General features: G+C 39.0%; 2 protein-coding genes across 5 annotated transcripts in view; one reads left to right on the top strand and one right to left on the bottom strand.

The window, feature by feature from the left end:
- Positions 1–1,110: 1,110 nt before the first annotated feature.
- LOC308508238 (small ribosomal subunit protein uS14) lies at positions 1,111–3,959 on the bottom strand. Of its 3 annotated transcripts, none has more exons than XR_013994999.1 (3): positions 3,772–3,938; positions 3,503–3,686; positions 1,111–1,858 (listed from the first exon to the last, which is right to left on the bottom strand). XR_013994999.1 is itself a non-coding variant. In XM_081074602.1 (2 exons), the coding sequence occupies exon 2, from the start codon at positions 1,814–1,816 to the stop codon at positions 1,646–1,648; it is 171 nt and encodes a 56-aa protein (XP_080930728.1). In that variant the 5' UTR covers positions 1,817–1,858; positions 3,503–3,628; the 3' UTR covers positions 1,532–1,645. The 3 variants fall into 3 exon arrangements, 1 of the variants encoding a protein (XP_080930728.1); XR_013994998.1 differs by having other exon boundaries at positions 1,556–1,858; positions 3,775–3,959; XM_081074602.1 differs by lacking the exon at positions 3,772–3,938 and having other exon boundaries at positions 1,532–1,858; positions 3,503–3,628.
- The window catches only part of UBXN7 (UBX domain protein 7), a 51,404-nt gene continuing 43,538 nt past the window's right edge, over positions 3,944–11,809 (top strand). Inside the window, exon 1 of one of the 2 annotated variants that reach the window (XM_081074580.1) lies at positions 3,944–4,169. In XM_081074580.1, coding sequence (XP_080930706.1) covers positions 4,010–4,169 — 160 coding nt within the window. In that variant the 5' untranslated portion in view covers positions 3,944–4,009. The remainder of the gene's footprint in view (positions 4,170–11,809) is intronic. The other variant, XM_081074581.1, reaches the window with a different exon arrangement.

Raw genomic sequence — 11,809 nt, 5'->3', positions numbered from 1 at the left:
TGTGGAGGGTGCAGCTCAACTCCAAGTCCAGTTGCCGTTTTCAATTTTTAGTTGCAGGGGGCGCAGCCCACCATTCCATGCAGGAATTGAACCTGCAACCTTGTTGTTGAGAGCTCCAGTTCTAACCAACTGAGCCATCCGGCTGCCCCACCGGAAGCTCAGCGGCAGGCAGCTGGTTGTCTTCAATCTAGTTGAGGGTGCAGCTCATTGGCCCATGTGGGAAATGAACCGGCAACTCTGTTGTTCAGAGCTTGCGCTCTAACCAACTGAGCCATCCGGTTGGCCCTGTAATAATTTTTTAAAATTTAAACAGTCACCAGATTGTTTGATTACACCTCATACTCATTTTTTAGTCTTTTCCAATATAACCATTTAAGTTTACATGTTTTTTCTTTAGGTACTGTTAAAAACTGCATTCCACAAATTTTCATATGTGTTTCCATGACTATTCAGTTTTAAATATTTTCCACTTTTCATTTGTGACTCTATCAATTTCCCTTTGCCCCTACAAAGCCACTCACTTCCTCTTTTCTCCACCGTACTCTCCACCCCATAGGCTGACTGTGCCCTCTGTCTTCTTGTTGGGTTTTGCCAGCGAGGATTTCTGGAGGAGGAACTTGAGCTCAGGGTATTATTTCTTTGGTCTCTTCTCTGTGATATTGCCTCAGGCTGATTATATCCCTTAACAGAGGCCCTGCGTCTTAAAAGATGGTCTGTTCTTACAATTCTTTCTCCTTTGGGATTCCAGCAACTCCTATTTCTCCTTGTCCCTTTGAACCTAGATATTGTGACTGTCCAACTGTTGCTAGTCCCAGATCCTCCACTGTCCTTTTATTTCCATATATCCTGCCCACACCTTTAAAATTAGGTCCTTTATAAATCATTTGAGTGATCATCTGTTACTTGTTGGGACTCTCAATGATACACCATTTTTATTTTGTCTTTGGTCCATTAGTTATATAGAAGTTTGTTTTCAACTTTCCAAGTTGTATAGGAGTTGTTGTTTTTTGAAGTTATTCTTTTTAAACTAATTTTTAATTTAACTGATCTTTATTTCATGAACATGTTCTATATTATAGTGATTCTTTGACATTTACTGAGACTTGCTTTGTGGTCAATTTTTATTTTGTTTCACATGTGCTTGAATAGAATGAATATTTTCTGTATCTTTACTACTTTTGCCTGAGAGAAGGGGGTTGTATAATTGCATATTTGTCAAATTTCTTTTTAAACATTAATTTTTCTTTATATACACTTGAGACCATGTTATTAAGTGCATACAGGTTTAGAATTATTTTATCTTCTTGGTGATTTGTTCTTTTTGTCATTATATAGGGCCCCTCTTTATCTCTAATGATATGTTTTGCTTTACAGTGTATTTTGTCTGAAATTAATATAGCCACAGCAGCTTTCATTTCCTTAATATTACCTCTATATATCTTTTTTAACTTTTCAACTTTATGCTTATATTTAGGTATATCTTATGTCAATAGCATATAGTTTAATTTTTAAAATTATGTAATCTAGTTATCTGTTCTTTTTTTTTTTTTTTTTTAATTGAAGCCTTTTTATTTTATGTACAAAGATCTGACATTGTTTCTGCTGAAAGGTAGTTAGCTTGGATGATTCATTCATGGAAGTTCACTTAGTCCAACTTAATGAAGCCTATGTCCTTCGCGTACTGACGGAAACACTGGCGACACATGTTGAGGCCGTATTTCCGGATCAGACCGTGCCGGTTGGAGCAGACGCGGCAAGAACGAGAACCCTGGCCGAACTTTCGTGGATGGCTCCAGTAGAGCTGCTGGTGACCCATCTTGCTCCCTCGGGCGCAACGAGGTAAAAGGAGTTATCTGTTCTTTTAAACAAAATAAATATTGTCATTTTAATTTACAATCAAAGTATAATACATTTATCTAGGATTCAAGGTATTTGGATTCCAGACTCTACCCTACCATTATGTGACCTTGAACAACTCTCTCAAACTCTGAATTTCAGGAGAGTCACGATAAAATAAATGTTTTATCAGATTATGTTGAATATCCCTTGTAGCTCATTTACTCTGTCATCCATTAAATTACAGTAACATGTTAACAAATCGTTTTGAGGCAGGGAGTATTAAAACCAGAACTAAAATTAAAAACAAAATCCTAGAATAATTTAGTGATATAATTCAAATAGTAACTGAGATTTAGCTTTGAAATATTTGCTCTTTGTCATCTAAAGCTTCAATTTTTTATTATTCAATATATAAAATTTTTGCAATTTAATTTCTTTTCTGATAGTGACCCATGTTTTTTAAAAAACGTATTGTCCATAATCTGGGGATGTATGTAAACATATTCTCTTGTAATTCTAAAGCTCTTTTATATTTTTTAATAATCCAAAAAAGCTTTTCAAGGTTTCATTATTAATTTCCTGCCTCATTTTCTTTTAGCTTATTTTTTAATTTCTACAAAATTTTTCTAGAGTTGCAGATGCCACAATCTTTGCCACTTTTTCACAAGATTAACCTAAAAATCACATCACCATATTTGAATTCTAAGACCTCGGAAATAAACCTACAGATCTCATTGTTAGCCTCTCCATTTAATGGAGGTGCAGTAATAACTATCTAGTTTTTGTAGTCAATGGTATTATACCATTTTATTTGGAGCCTGATTTTCCATTGTTGGCTAAAGTGACGCGGCATTTAGGATTAAGGCCTTTAAGAAGGAAGAGATCACATTGTTTCTTGCTCTGGTTTTCCCCTCCCTTTTTTGCACCTCTGTGTCAATGGGAAGCAAACAGTTTCCCAAATCCATGACTGATCCCTGGAATTCCTCAACCCACCCATAAACTGCAGCAACCTGAAAGGTGGTGCCAGGATCAATCTTTGTCATTTAACTGACAATGCTCTTGATCAGGAGTCTGCTTTCTTATAAACCAATATCTTCCTGAAACTGTATAATCCTAGTTACCTTGATTTGACTCGGTTACTTCTTAATTCGCTCCAATAGCATATTTATAGTCTCTTAGGATGGGTCAATTCTCCAGATGACTCATCCAATCTTTTATTGGGCCATTTTCCTATGTAGATGTAAAATATGTGGGTGTGGGTGGGGATGGGAGGTGGTAAGCGGGAGGTGGGAGGTTAGAACCTAAAGAGTCTTTTTAACTTTACTCTCAAGATGGAGGATCATCAGATTTGAGAGCACCCCTATAACTTTATTTTAAATTTTAAATTATATCAGTATCATGCTAATGTTACCTTTGTTTAAAAATAAAAGATAAAAACCTCAAAGTCCCCTTTCATCATCCCTTCTATTGGCCCCCCTCTCGTTTTGAGGACACCTTTCCAGTACCCTTTCTATACATTTCTTTCCTCTAGTGTATATACATATACCTATTTTCTTTTTACATAAATGACACCTCCTCGTTTAATAGGAGGAAACTAAGTGAAACCTTAAGGGGAGACATATGTTGACAGATTTACTGAAGGAAACAGTTTATTAAAACCTACCATGTGTCAGACTGCACCCAGTGCTTTACTGGCACGAAGGGTTCTGGTATTTTACTTCTGTTGGATGGGTCGCTAAGCAACTAGTGTAGAGGTTGGGAAGCAGGTGCGAAGGTCGTTTCAGTGCGATGATGTGGGCTTTGTATTTTGATGGGAGCTGCAGGAAACCTAGCAGAGGGCTATGGACCTGCCAAAAAAGAAAAAAAAAAAACTGTTATCGGTAATTGGGTCTGTCAAAACTTGTGAAGCTAAAACGCGAAGAGCCTACTTACTACCTGCCGAGCCAGAAGCTTCCTTCGGAAACCAGAAACCGATATCGAGTCTATGAGATTGGCCTTGGAGCTTGCAGAGGAAGGCACCAGAGGTTGAGAAGAAGGATGCGACGGCAGGGAGCAACAACAGCCAACGGCCAGAGCAGAAACCGTTCTTGGACCGGCCTGGAAGTGCGCCTGCGCCGACCGCCGGAGGGGGGCGGGGCGGGACGTGAGGGGCGGGGCTTGGGGGCGGTCAATGAGCCTGCGCAAACTGCGCGGCGAGGTGGGGGAGGGCGGTCCGTGTGTGTCTGTGTTGTTGTTCCGCGGCGGCGGCGGCGGTAAGATGGCTGCCCACGGGGGCTCCGCGGCGTCCTCGGCGCTGAAGGGGTTAATTCAGCAGTTCACCGCCATCACCGGTAAGAGACGCGGTTACCGGAAGGTGGAGAGTGGGGTCTGGAGCGGGCGGCCCGTCCACCCTCGGCTTCCCCTTACCTTCATGCATTCCTCCTTCGGGCTTTTCCCCGTAGCTCGCGTCCTCCCTCCTGAGGAAGAGGCGACGACGGCGTCGGGTCTCCGGTTCAGGCGGGAGACTGCCCTCCCCCCACCACGTATCCCAAACCCTGGTCCTCGGTCTTCTCCTAGTGTGGAGGGGGACCCCCCCGCTTCTGTCAGCTCAGACCCCGGGAATGGGCCGAGCCCTTTCGCCCCCGCCGGCCCAGGGACCTAGGGGCGGGAATGGTGGGGGGCCGCACCCGGGCCACCGCCCTCCTCCTTCATCGTCATCTCTTCTCTGTGCAGCCCTGGGGTGCAGTGCATCCCCTCACCTCCTGTTTCCTTTCTTCTTCGGCCAGGTCATTCTCCCCCGTCCCTGGCCTGCCCTTCCCTTTTCTGGGCCCCTTGGAGCCATCGCCGTGGCCCTGGCTTGTTGGGGCCCTCCCGCTTTCGCGGCGAGGCTGGTGGGTTCGGCAGCGCCTTCACGGATCCCGTGGGATAGGCCGCCAGAAAGGGGTGTGTGTGTTGAGGAGTACCTTCAAGACCGAGGTTTTAAGATTAGAATGAGGAGGAGCCCCCCCCCCCGCATACACACACACACACAAACATTAATAGAGAAGGCCTGGAGGAATCCTGGGTGGCGTTTCCCACCTCCCCATAATAAAATCAGAAAGACTGAGACCATGGCGCCGGGGCCTCTTGCCGATAAAACAGGGATGGCGGCAGAAACTTCTTTGAGAGAAAATCAGTTTCTGGATGTCAGTATCCCCCAAACCCTTGGTTTTTATTTTCCTTTGGTCCTCTGCGAAGGGCACACGCACAACCTCTAACCGTCTAGAGGAAAGGCCCTAAGCCATTCTATGAATTCTCTGACTTCTCTCTGATGGTGCTGAACTTTTTTTGCATGAGTTATTAGAGGGCGGAGCAAATGATGAAGTTCTCTGTGGAGTGATTTGAGAGAAGAGTACTCCATGTGCCTGAGTGTAATTTTGCCGTTCTAGTTTGTCACTTTGGAAGGAGGTCAGAATGTTAGTTCCCTCCCTTAACAGATCTATATACTTTTTCCTGGTAATGTGTTAGATGCAGAGAACGTTTCCTCTACTAAAGTACGCAGAATTTGACGTGCAAGACCTGGTTAAGTAAATTTTTAAAAATTGTTTTAACTACTGCAGGTTATATACAGGTTGCCATTTTATAATGAAAGCTAGTTTTATGTTTTGCTCAGCAATAATAACTAGATGTTTGGTGCATTATCTGGCTTGTGGGCATGAAACATCACAAACCATCACATCAAAGTTGATAAAGGAAAATTTGTAATCAAATTGAGATGAGGAGTGGAATAACTTTTCTTAATGTTTTTAAACTTTTGTGATTGGACTTTTATATTAAAGATGTAATGCATTTCCCAGTGGCTAAGCAGATCATTGTGATTGGGAAAATTAGAAATTATTGTCTACATAAGTTAATATTGCATTATGTTTATATAGAAAAATCTTTGTAGTGAATCAGATATTGAAATATTTATCATTATTAATCTTAATTCAGATTTTATAGAAGTGGTTTAAGATGATATCTGTTTAATTTTAGTTTTTTCTGCTAATTACCACCCCTTCAGCAATTCATGTTGTTTTAATCTCACTTTATTTCTTCTAATGCAACAGTTTTGGTAGACATAGAGAAAAACCCAGTGTGGTAAGATGAAGTGACTCACTTAATTGCTTTAAATCTGTTTCTGTCTGCTAGTCTACATGGCTTGTTTCCTGGACACAGGCCTTTCTATTTATGAGTCAAGTTGGAGACCCTCAGTAGAACAAAGTATTTGGAATTCTGCAAAAGAAAAAGTACTTCAGATTGTTTTTAATGTATTATGAACTTATATTAATTTTTGGGATTTTTTTTTAAAAGATAGCAATTAACTTTTAGAAACATGATTGATCCCCATTAGTCTTTTTCACATATCTTAAAAAGAAATTTTGGGGTTCTCTCTGCATATATTTTAAATTGTATTTATGATAAAAGAGTATTTGATAATTATTCATTGCTGGGTGAATTAAACTGAATTTAAGCACTTATGCTCTGATTTCAGAAAAGTTTTACTTACCTGGAAGCTCAACATTCTGGTAAAAGAATTTTCAAAAATGTATTTGCAAAAATGCATTTTCAAAAATGTAAGTCCTACCTTTTCGGTGGCATTTAGAAATAGAATAGAAAACTGAAAGACTTTTAAGTCTTATTTCTCACTAACTAGAACAAATCTCACTCTGTATGATACATGAGTATGAAGTAAGGACTATGATTTTTTAAATTATTAAAAAGATATCACATGAAATAATTTTGAAAAAAGGAAAAACTAATCCACTTTCACAACAATATTTTACATTTTATCTTCCAATTCTTGTTTACATACTTTTATTTTTAATATTTTTTCTTATTTTTACATTGTGGATCATAGCATACATAATTTAGAATCCTGAAATTTTCAGTTAACATTATATCATAAACATTTTTTTCATAATCAAACTCTTTTGATAAGCAAGTAGCCAAGGAAAATGATGCTGTTTGAAGTAATCACATTGAGAACATATATATATTAATACCTCTGCGACTTATGTCGTTAGACTCATTTGAAGTTATGTGGTAAACCAGTCCTGTCATACTCTGCTACATTTTACAATATTACTCAGTTTGCTCTCCCTGGTTATTCATCATACATGGCTTTGAATGACTGCTGACTGCTTTTAAAAGTCATATCAATTCCCCAAATATGAGGAAAGAATGTGCTGCTGGATCTGAAGGTAATTCTAGAAGTACAATTTTTGAAAATGTTTTGAACCGTGGCATTACCCATTAATAGCAATTGGGCTGCCATCCATCCACACCTACACAAAATAGACAGATGTAATCAGAATAATTCTTTTTTTTGAATTTAATTGAATACCACTTTATTCACTGACTTGAGTGACTCTGTGTAGGTTACTTAATCTCAGTATAGTTCAATTTAATTAACATTTAAATATACTTCTGCTCAATACTGGGCCTGTTATAAATACTGGGAAAAACACAGTAAGAGAGACGTAGTTCCGGATATCATGAAGCTCATAGTCAAATAGGCAGCGATGACACTGATGAGTAAAGCTCATAGTGCTGTGGGCGGTTCTGAATGTTGGGGGGATGCCCAAACTCCTACCTTCTGAGTGGTTCCAAAATCGTCTTGTATTTCTCCTAATTGTCACCGATGTCCTGTCTTAGTCTGCAAGTCCTGGAGATCCCTTCAAGCTTTGAAGATCTGGGTCCAGAATTGTGAGTCATATCCAGAGAAAGGCGCAAGAATAATTCTTGAGAAAAAGGATATATAGATGATACAAAATAGGTAAAAATAAACAGGCAATTAAAAGGTAAGGACAGACAATGTGAGGGAATAGAAAAGAGAGGCTGATAAGAATACAAGAGTTTGCGAGTATAGAATTCTAAAGCTTTGTGCATAGTAGGCATTCACATACTTAATGAAATTATAAAATCTCAGTTGTGTAGAAGGGACCTTAGTTTAATATTTCTCTCAAGTTGTTGAATGAATGCATATTTGTTACAGAAAATAGAAACTGGTGTGTGTGGTATTTGGCTTTGTGACCAATTTCCATTCATAGTCTTTTCTACAATACATTTCGCTTGGGTTAGCATTAAAATCTTTTTAAGTTCTCTGGCAGGAAAAGTAGTCGGTTGCAAGTGTTATAGATATATCAAAAGAAAACTCTGTATCAAAGAATTATTTCAAAAGGTGATAATGACTTTTGAACAGAAATTTAGGGAAGTAGTTTTTTTTGAGTTGTGAATGAAATCTTACCAATAAATTCAGTATTTGTTGATAAACTACTATGTGCCAGGCATTGTTCAGATCATGGGGATACTGCGATGAACAAGACATGGTGTATTTGTACAAAAAACTTAAAAGTTACCAGGAATAGACACATACATAGGTATTGTGATCCAGTGGGAAAATAGAAAGGAGCTATTACGGAGCACAAAAGAGGAAGATCAAGACTTCCCAGGAGAAGTAATTTCTTAGCTAAAACCTAAATGAGAGATGTTTCTAGCAGGAGGAATGTTTGTAAAGGCCTGGAGGAGACAGGGGTTTACACACATACAGAGACAAGAAAGCAGAGACTATAGGTTTAGGGAATTGATAAATCCAAATGAATGGAGCCTAGCTAGTGGAAGTACACTAAATGGAACTGAAGAGATTAAGTGGGTGCCAGATTAGGAAGAACCTTATTAAACCATGGTAAGGAACCTGGCTTTATTCTGAGTGTAATGGGAATCAGTGAAACTTTAGTTAGGGGAATGACATAATCAGATTTGGATTTTTTAGAAAGAGCTACTTGGCCATAGTGGAGAAGAGGTGTGGTAGGCACAGAGATCAGTAGAAGACTGTTGCATTAGTCACGAAAGACACTGGTGTCTTGAAATAAGTTCGTGGCAGAGAAGTGGACTCTGAAAGATGGGTGGAAGTAAGAGGAGACAGAATGAAACTTCGGATTTCTGTTTTGGACAGCCAGATACATGCTGCTGCTGTTTGTGAAGGTTTGGTAGAGAAGTTGTTTGGGGAGAAAATGATTATTAGTTCAGTTTTAGGTTAGCTGCTACCTGTGGGACTTCCAGTTGGAGCTGTTCAATAAGCAAATGACTGTTTGGGTCTGGAAGAAATGACATTTGAGGAGTCATATTGATGGCAGGTGAAAGTATGAAAGTAGATGGCATCTTGCAGGAGAGAGTGTAGTGTGAGAAAATACTAGGTTCCAGGACACAAAGCTGAAGGAACACAGACATCTGACAGACTGCAAAGAGAAACCAAAGATGTAGAAGAAAAGCCAGGAGCGTGTGGTAGTACTTCCAACATCAGGTATGTGGTAATACCTCCAATATAAAGGCACTTCAGGAACCAGGAATTACTGAAGATGCATAGGTGTGTTTTTTTTGGTTAGTGCTAGAAGGTATCTCAGTAGCCATCTTGACCCATTTCTGAGTTAATTAAATGAGAAATTGAAGGCCCAGAGAAGTAAAATGTCTTAGGTCAGTACTTTTCAAACTTATTTGTAGGAAAGGACCTTTTTTTTAAAAAAAAATTTCCAATCTTCATAGACCAGTACTGTCATAAAAAAACAATACAAATTAATTGCTTAAAAAATGAAATAAAATAAGAACAAATAGAAATGTAAGTCCAAATGTTGAAATTAAGGTATAATTTGCATAATTTGTAATAAATATAATTTGAAATAAAATCGACCCTTTTTAGTTGTATACCTATGAGAGCTGAGAAGTGTATGCAATCATATAACCAGATCGAGATGCACGACATTTTATCATTCTCAAAAAATTCCTCCAGCCCCTTTGTAGTCAACCCTTCCCACACCTGTAACCTAATCTTTTTGTCTATTGATTTTCTTTTTCCAGAATGTGATATAAATGGAATCACAGTGTGTAGCCTTTGAGTCTGACTTTTTTCACTTAGTATACTGCATTTGAAATTCATTCATGTTGTTGTGGTATGAGTAGTTCCTTTTTATCGGGAAATAGTATACCATTGTGCAGATATATTACAGTTTATTTATCCGTACATTAAATGAATGGCGAATAATTGTGTTGTTTCTAGTTTGGGGGATTATAAATAAAGCTGCTAAAAAAACATTAGTGTACAAGTGTGTGAATGTTTTATTTCCCTTTGGGTAAATACGTAGGAGTGGGGTTATAGGATCATATAAGTGTATAACAAAGAAATTGCCAAACTGTTTTTCATTTTCCATTCCCATCACCAATTTGTGAGAGTTCCAGTTGCCCATTGGTATTTTTAATTTTAATAGGTGTGTAATGATACGGTATTGTGACTGATTTGCATTTGCCTAGTAACTAATGATATTGGTCATTTTATCATATGATAATTTGCCATCCATAAATCTTTTGGCCCCAACTTTTAATTATTAGATTCAACAGACATACAGTTACTCTATTGAATTGCTATTAAGTGTCTAAGCCCTTCCACTGGCATTTCTGTCTTGTCACTGGCTAGTAATAGGTAGCTGGTCTGCCCTGGACTAGGTGATGGTGGAACAAGGACTAGAAGTCTGGTGTCTGCTCCCAGGCCCATGCGTTCTCCATGTTACTGCTTCCCTCACTATAGGCTCCTTTTGTTGAGTCAACAAAAATTAGCTTTGTTTAACCAATCATTCCATTTCCCTAATGTAATCATTTTGTTCCTCTGTACTTACTAAATTTATTTTTCTGTGTATAAGGGTTTTTATATTATGTTTTCTATTCCTGAATGCTAAGAAACTCCAAGATAAAAGAGAGAGACTGATGAGGCTAAACTTTCACTTTATTTCTTATAACTGTCACCCACTCCCATTTCCTTGATGGATTCTCTGGCTTACTATGTTATCATTTGTGGGGCAAATGTGGAACCAAACAGTAACCTCTTTGTGTTTCTATCATTTCTGTGTTCTATCACTCTGAGGCAAGAAGGGATCTGTAGAGGGACCTACCTTCCTTCCCTTCCCCTCTCTTCCCTTCCCTTCCCTTCCTTTCACTTCCCTTCTTTTCCCCTCCCTCTTACTCCCCACCCTCCCTCTCTCTTTCATTCCCTTCCTTCCACCTTCCCTCCCTCCCTCCCTCCCTTCCTTGTGACTGCCATACTTTGATTCCTTGACAGTAGTGAAGAGACTGTCCTTTGGCACTGAAAGTAGTGTAGCGACCAGGCATAAGGGACTCTTAAATCTTGATTCTTTTTTCCAGCTGTGGTGGAGACGTGGACTACATTACAGGTTTGGGGCTATTTTCTATATAGTCATTTAATGGAGAGAGAGAGTGAATCAAGAGGCAACAGCAAGGAAATGGCCACTGATAAATTGTGTGCCACAAGCTGGGTTAAATAATGCTATTTGGTGCCATTAACAAGCTTAAAGCAGATGGAAGGAAGAAAAGATAAGGGATAAATCAAAAGGGTGCATGTGGTGAGACATAGGATTCTGGCCATAGATTATGGATTGAATGTTTGTGTGTCTTCCCCTGTCCCAAATTCACATGTTGAAGTCCTAACCCCCAATGTGATGATATCAGGGTGTGGGGGCCTTTGGGAAGTTGATTAGGTCATGAGGGTAGAGCCCTCAGGAATGGGATTAATGTTGTTAAAAAAGAGACCCCAGAGAATTCTCTTGTCCCTTATGCCCTGTGAGGACTCAGTGAAAAAATGGCTGTCTGTGAAGCAGAAAGCGGGTCTGTACCATACATCAAATCTGCTGGAGTCTTTATCTTGGACTTCCAGTCTCCAGGACTGTGAAAAATAAATGTTTGTTTTGTTTAAACCACCCAGCCTATGGTATTTTTATTATAGTGGTCTGAACAAACTCAGAACACTGAGTTAGATTGAGCAGTCCTTCTACCACAAATATTGGCACCTCAAAATAAGCCCATTTAAACAAGGTTACAAATAGTTTAAATCTGCAAACTTGTTTTATTAGCCCTGTCTTTAAAAAGATATGTTGTTTATTCTGAATATAATAAGATAGAAGTTTAA

This window comes from Rhinolophus hipposideros (assembly GCF_964194185.1).
Source record: "Rhinolophus hipposideros genome assembly, chromosome: 2".
In the NCBI taxonomy this organism is placed as follows: Eukaryota; Metazoa; Chordata; class Mammalia; order Chiroptera; family Rhinolophidae; genus Rhinolophus; species Rhinolophus hipposideros.
Note: the sequence above shows the minus strand (reverse complement) of the source record. Positions and strands in the feature narration are given on the sequence as shown.

Bases quoted from the DNA above. Each gene is read 5' to 3' on its own strand.
- LOC308508238 (XM_081074602.1), bottom strand. From the start codon at position 1,816: ATGGGTCACCAGCAGCTCTACTGGAGCCATCCACGAAAGTTCGGCCAG.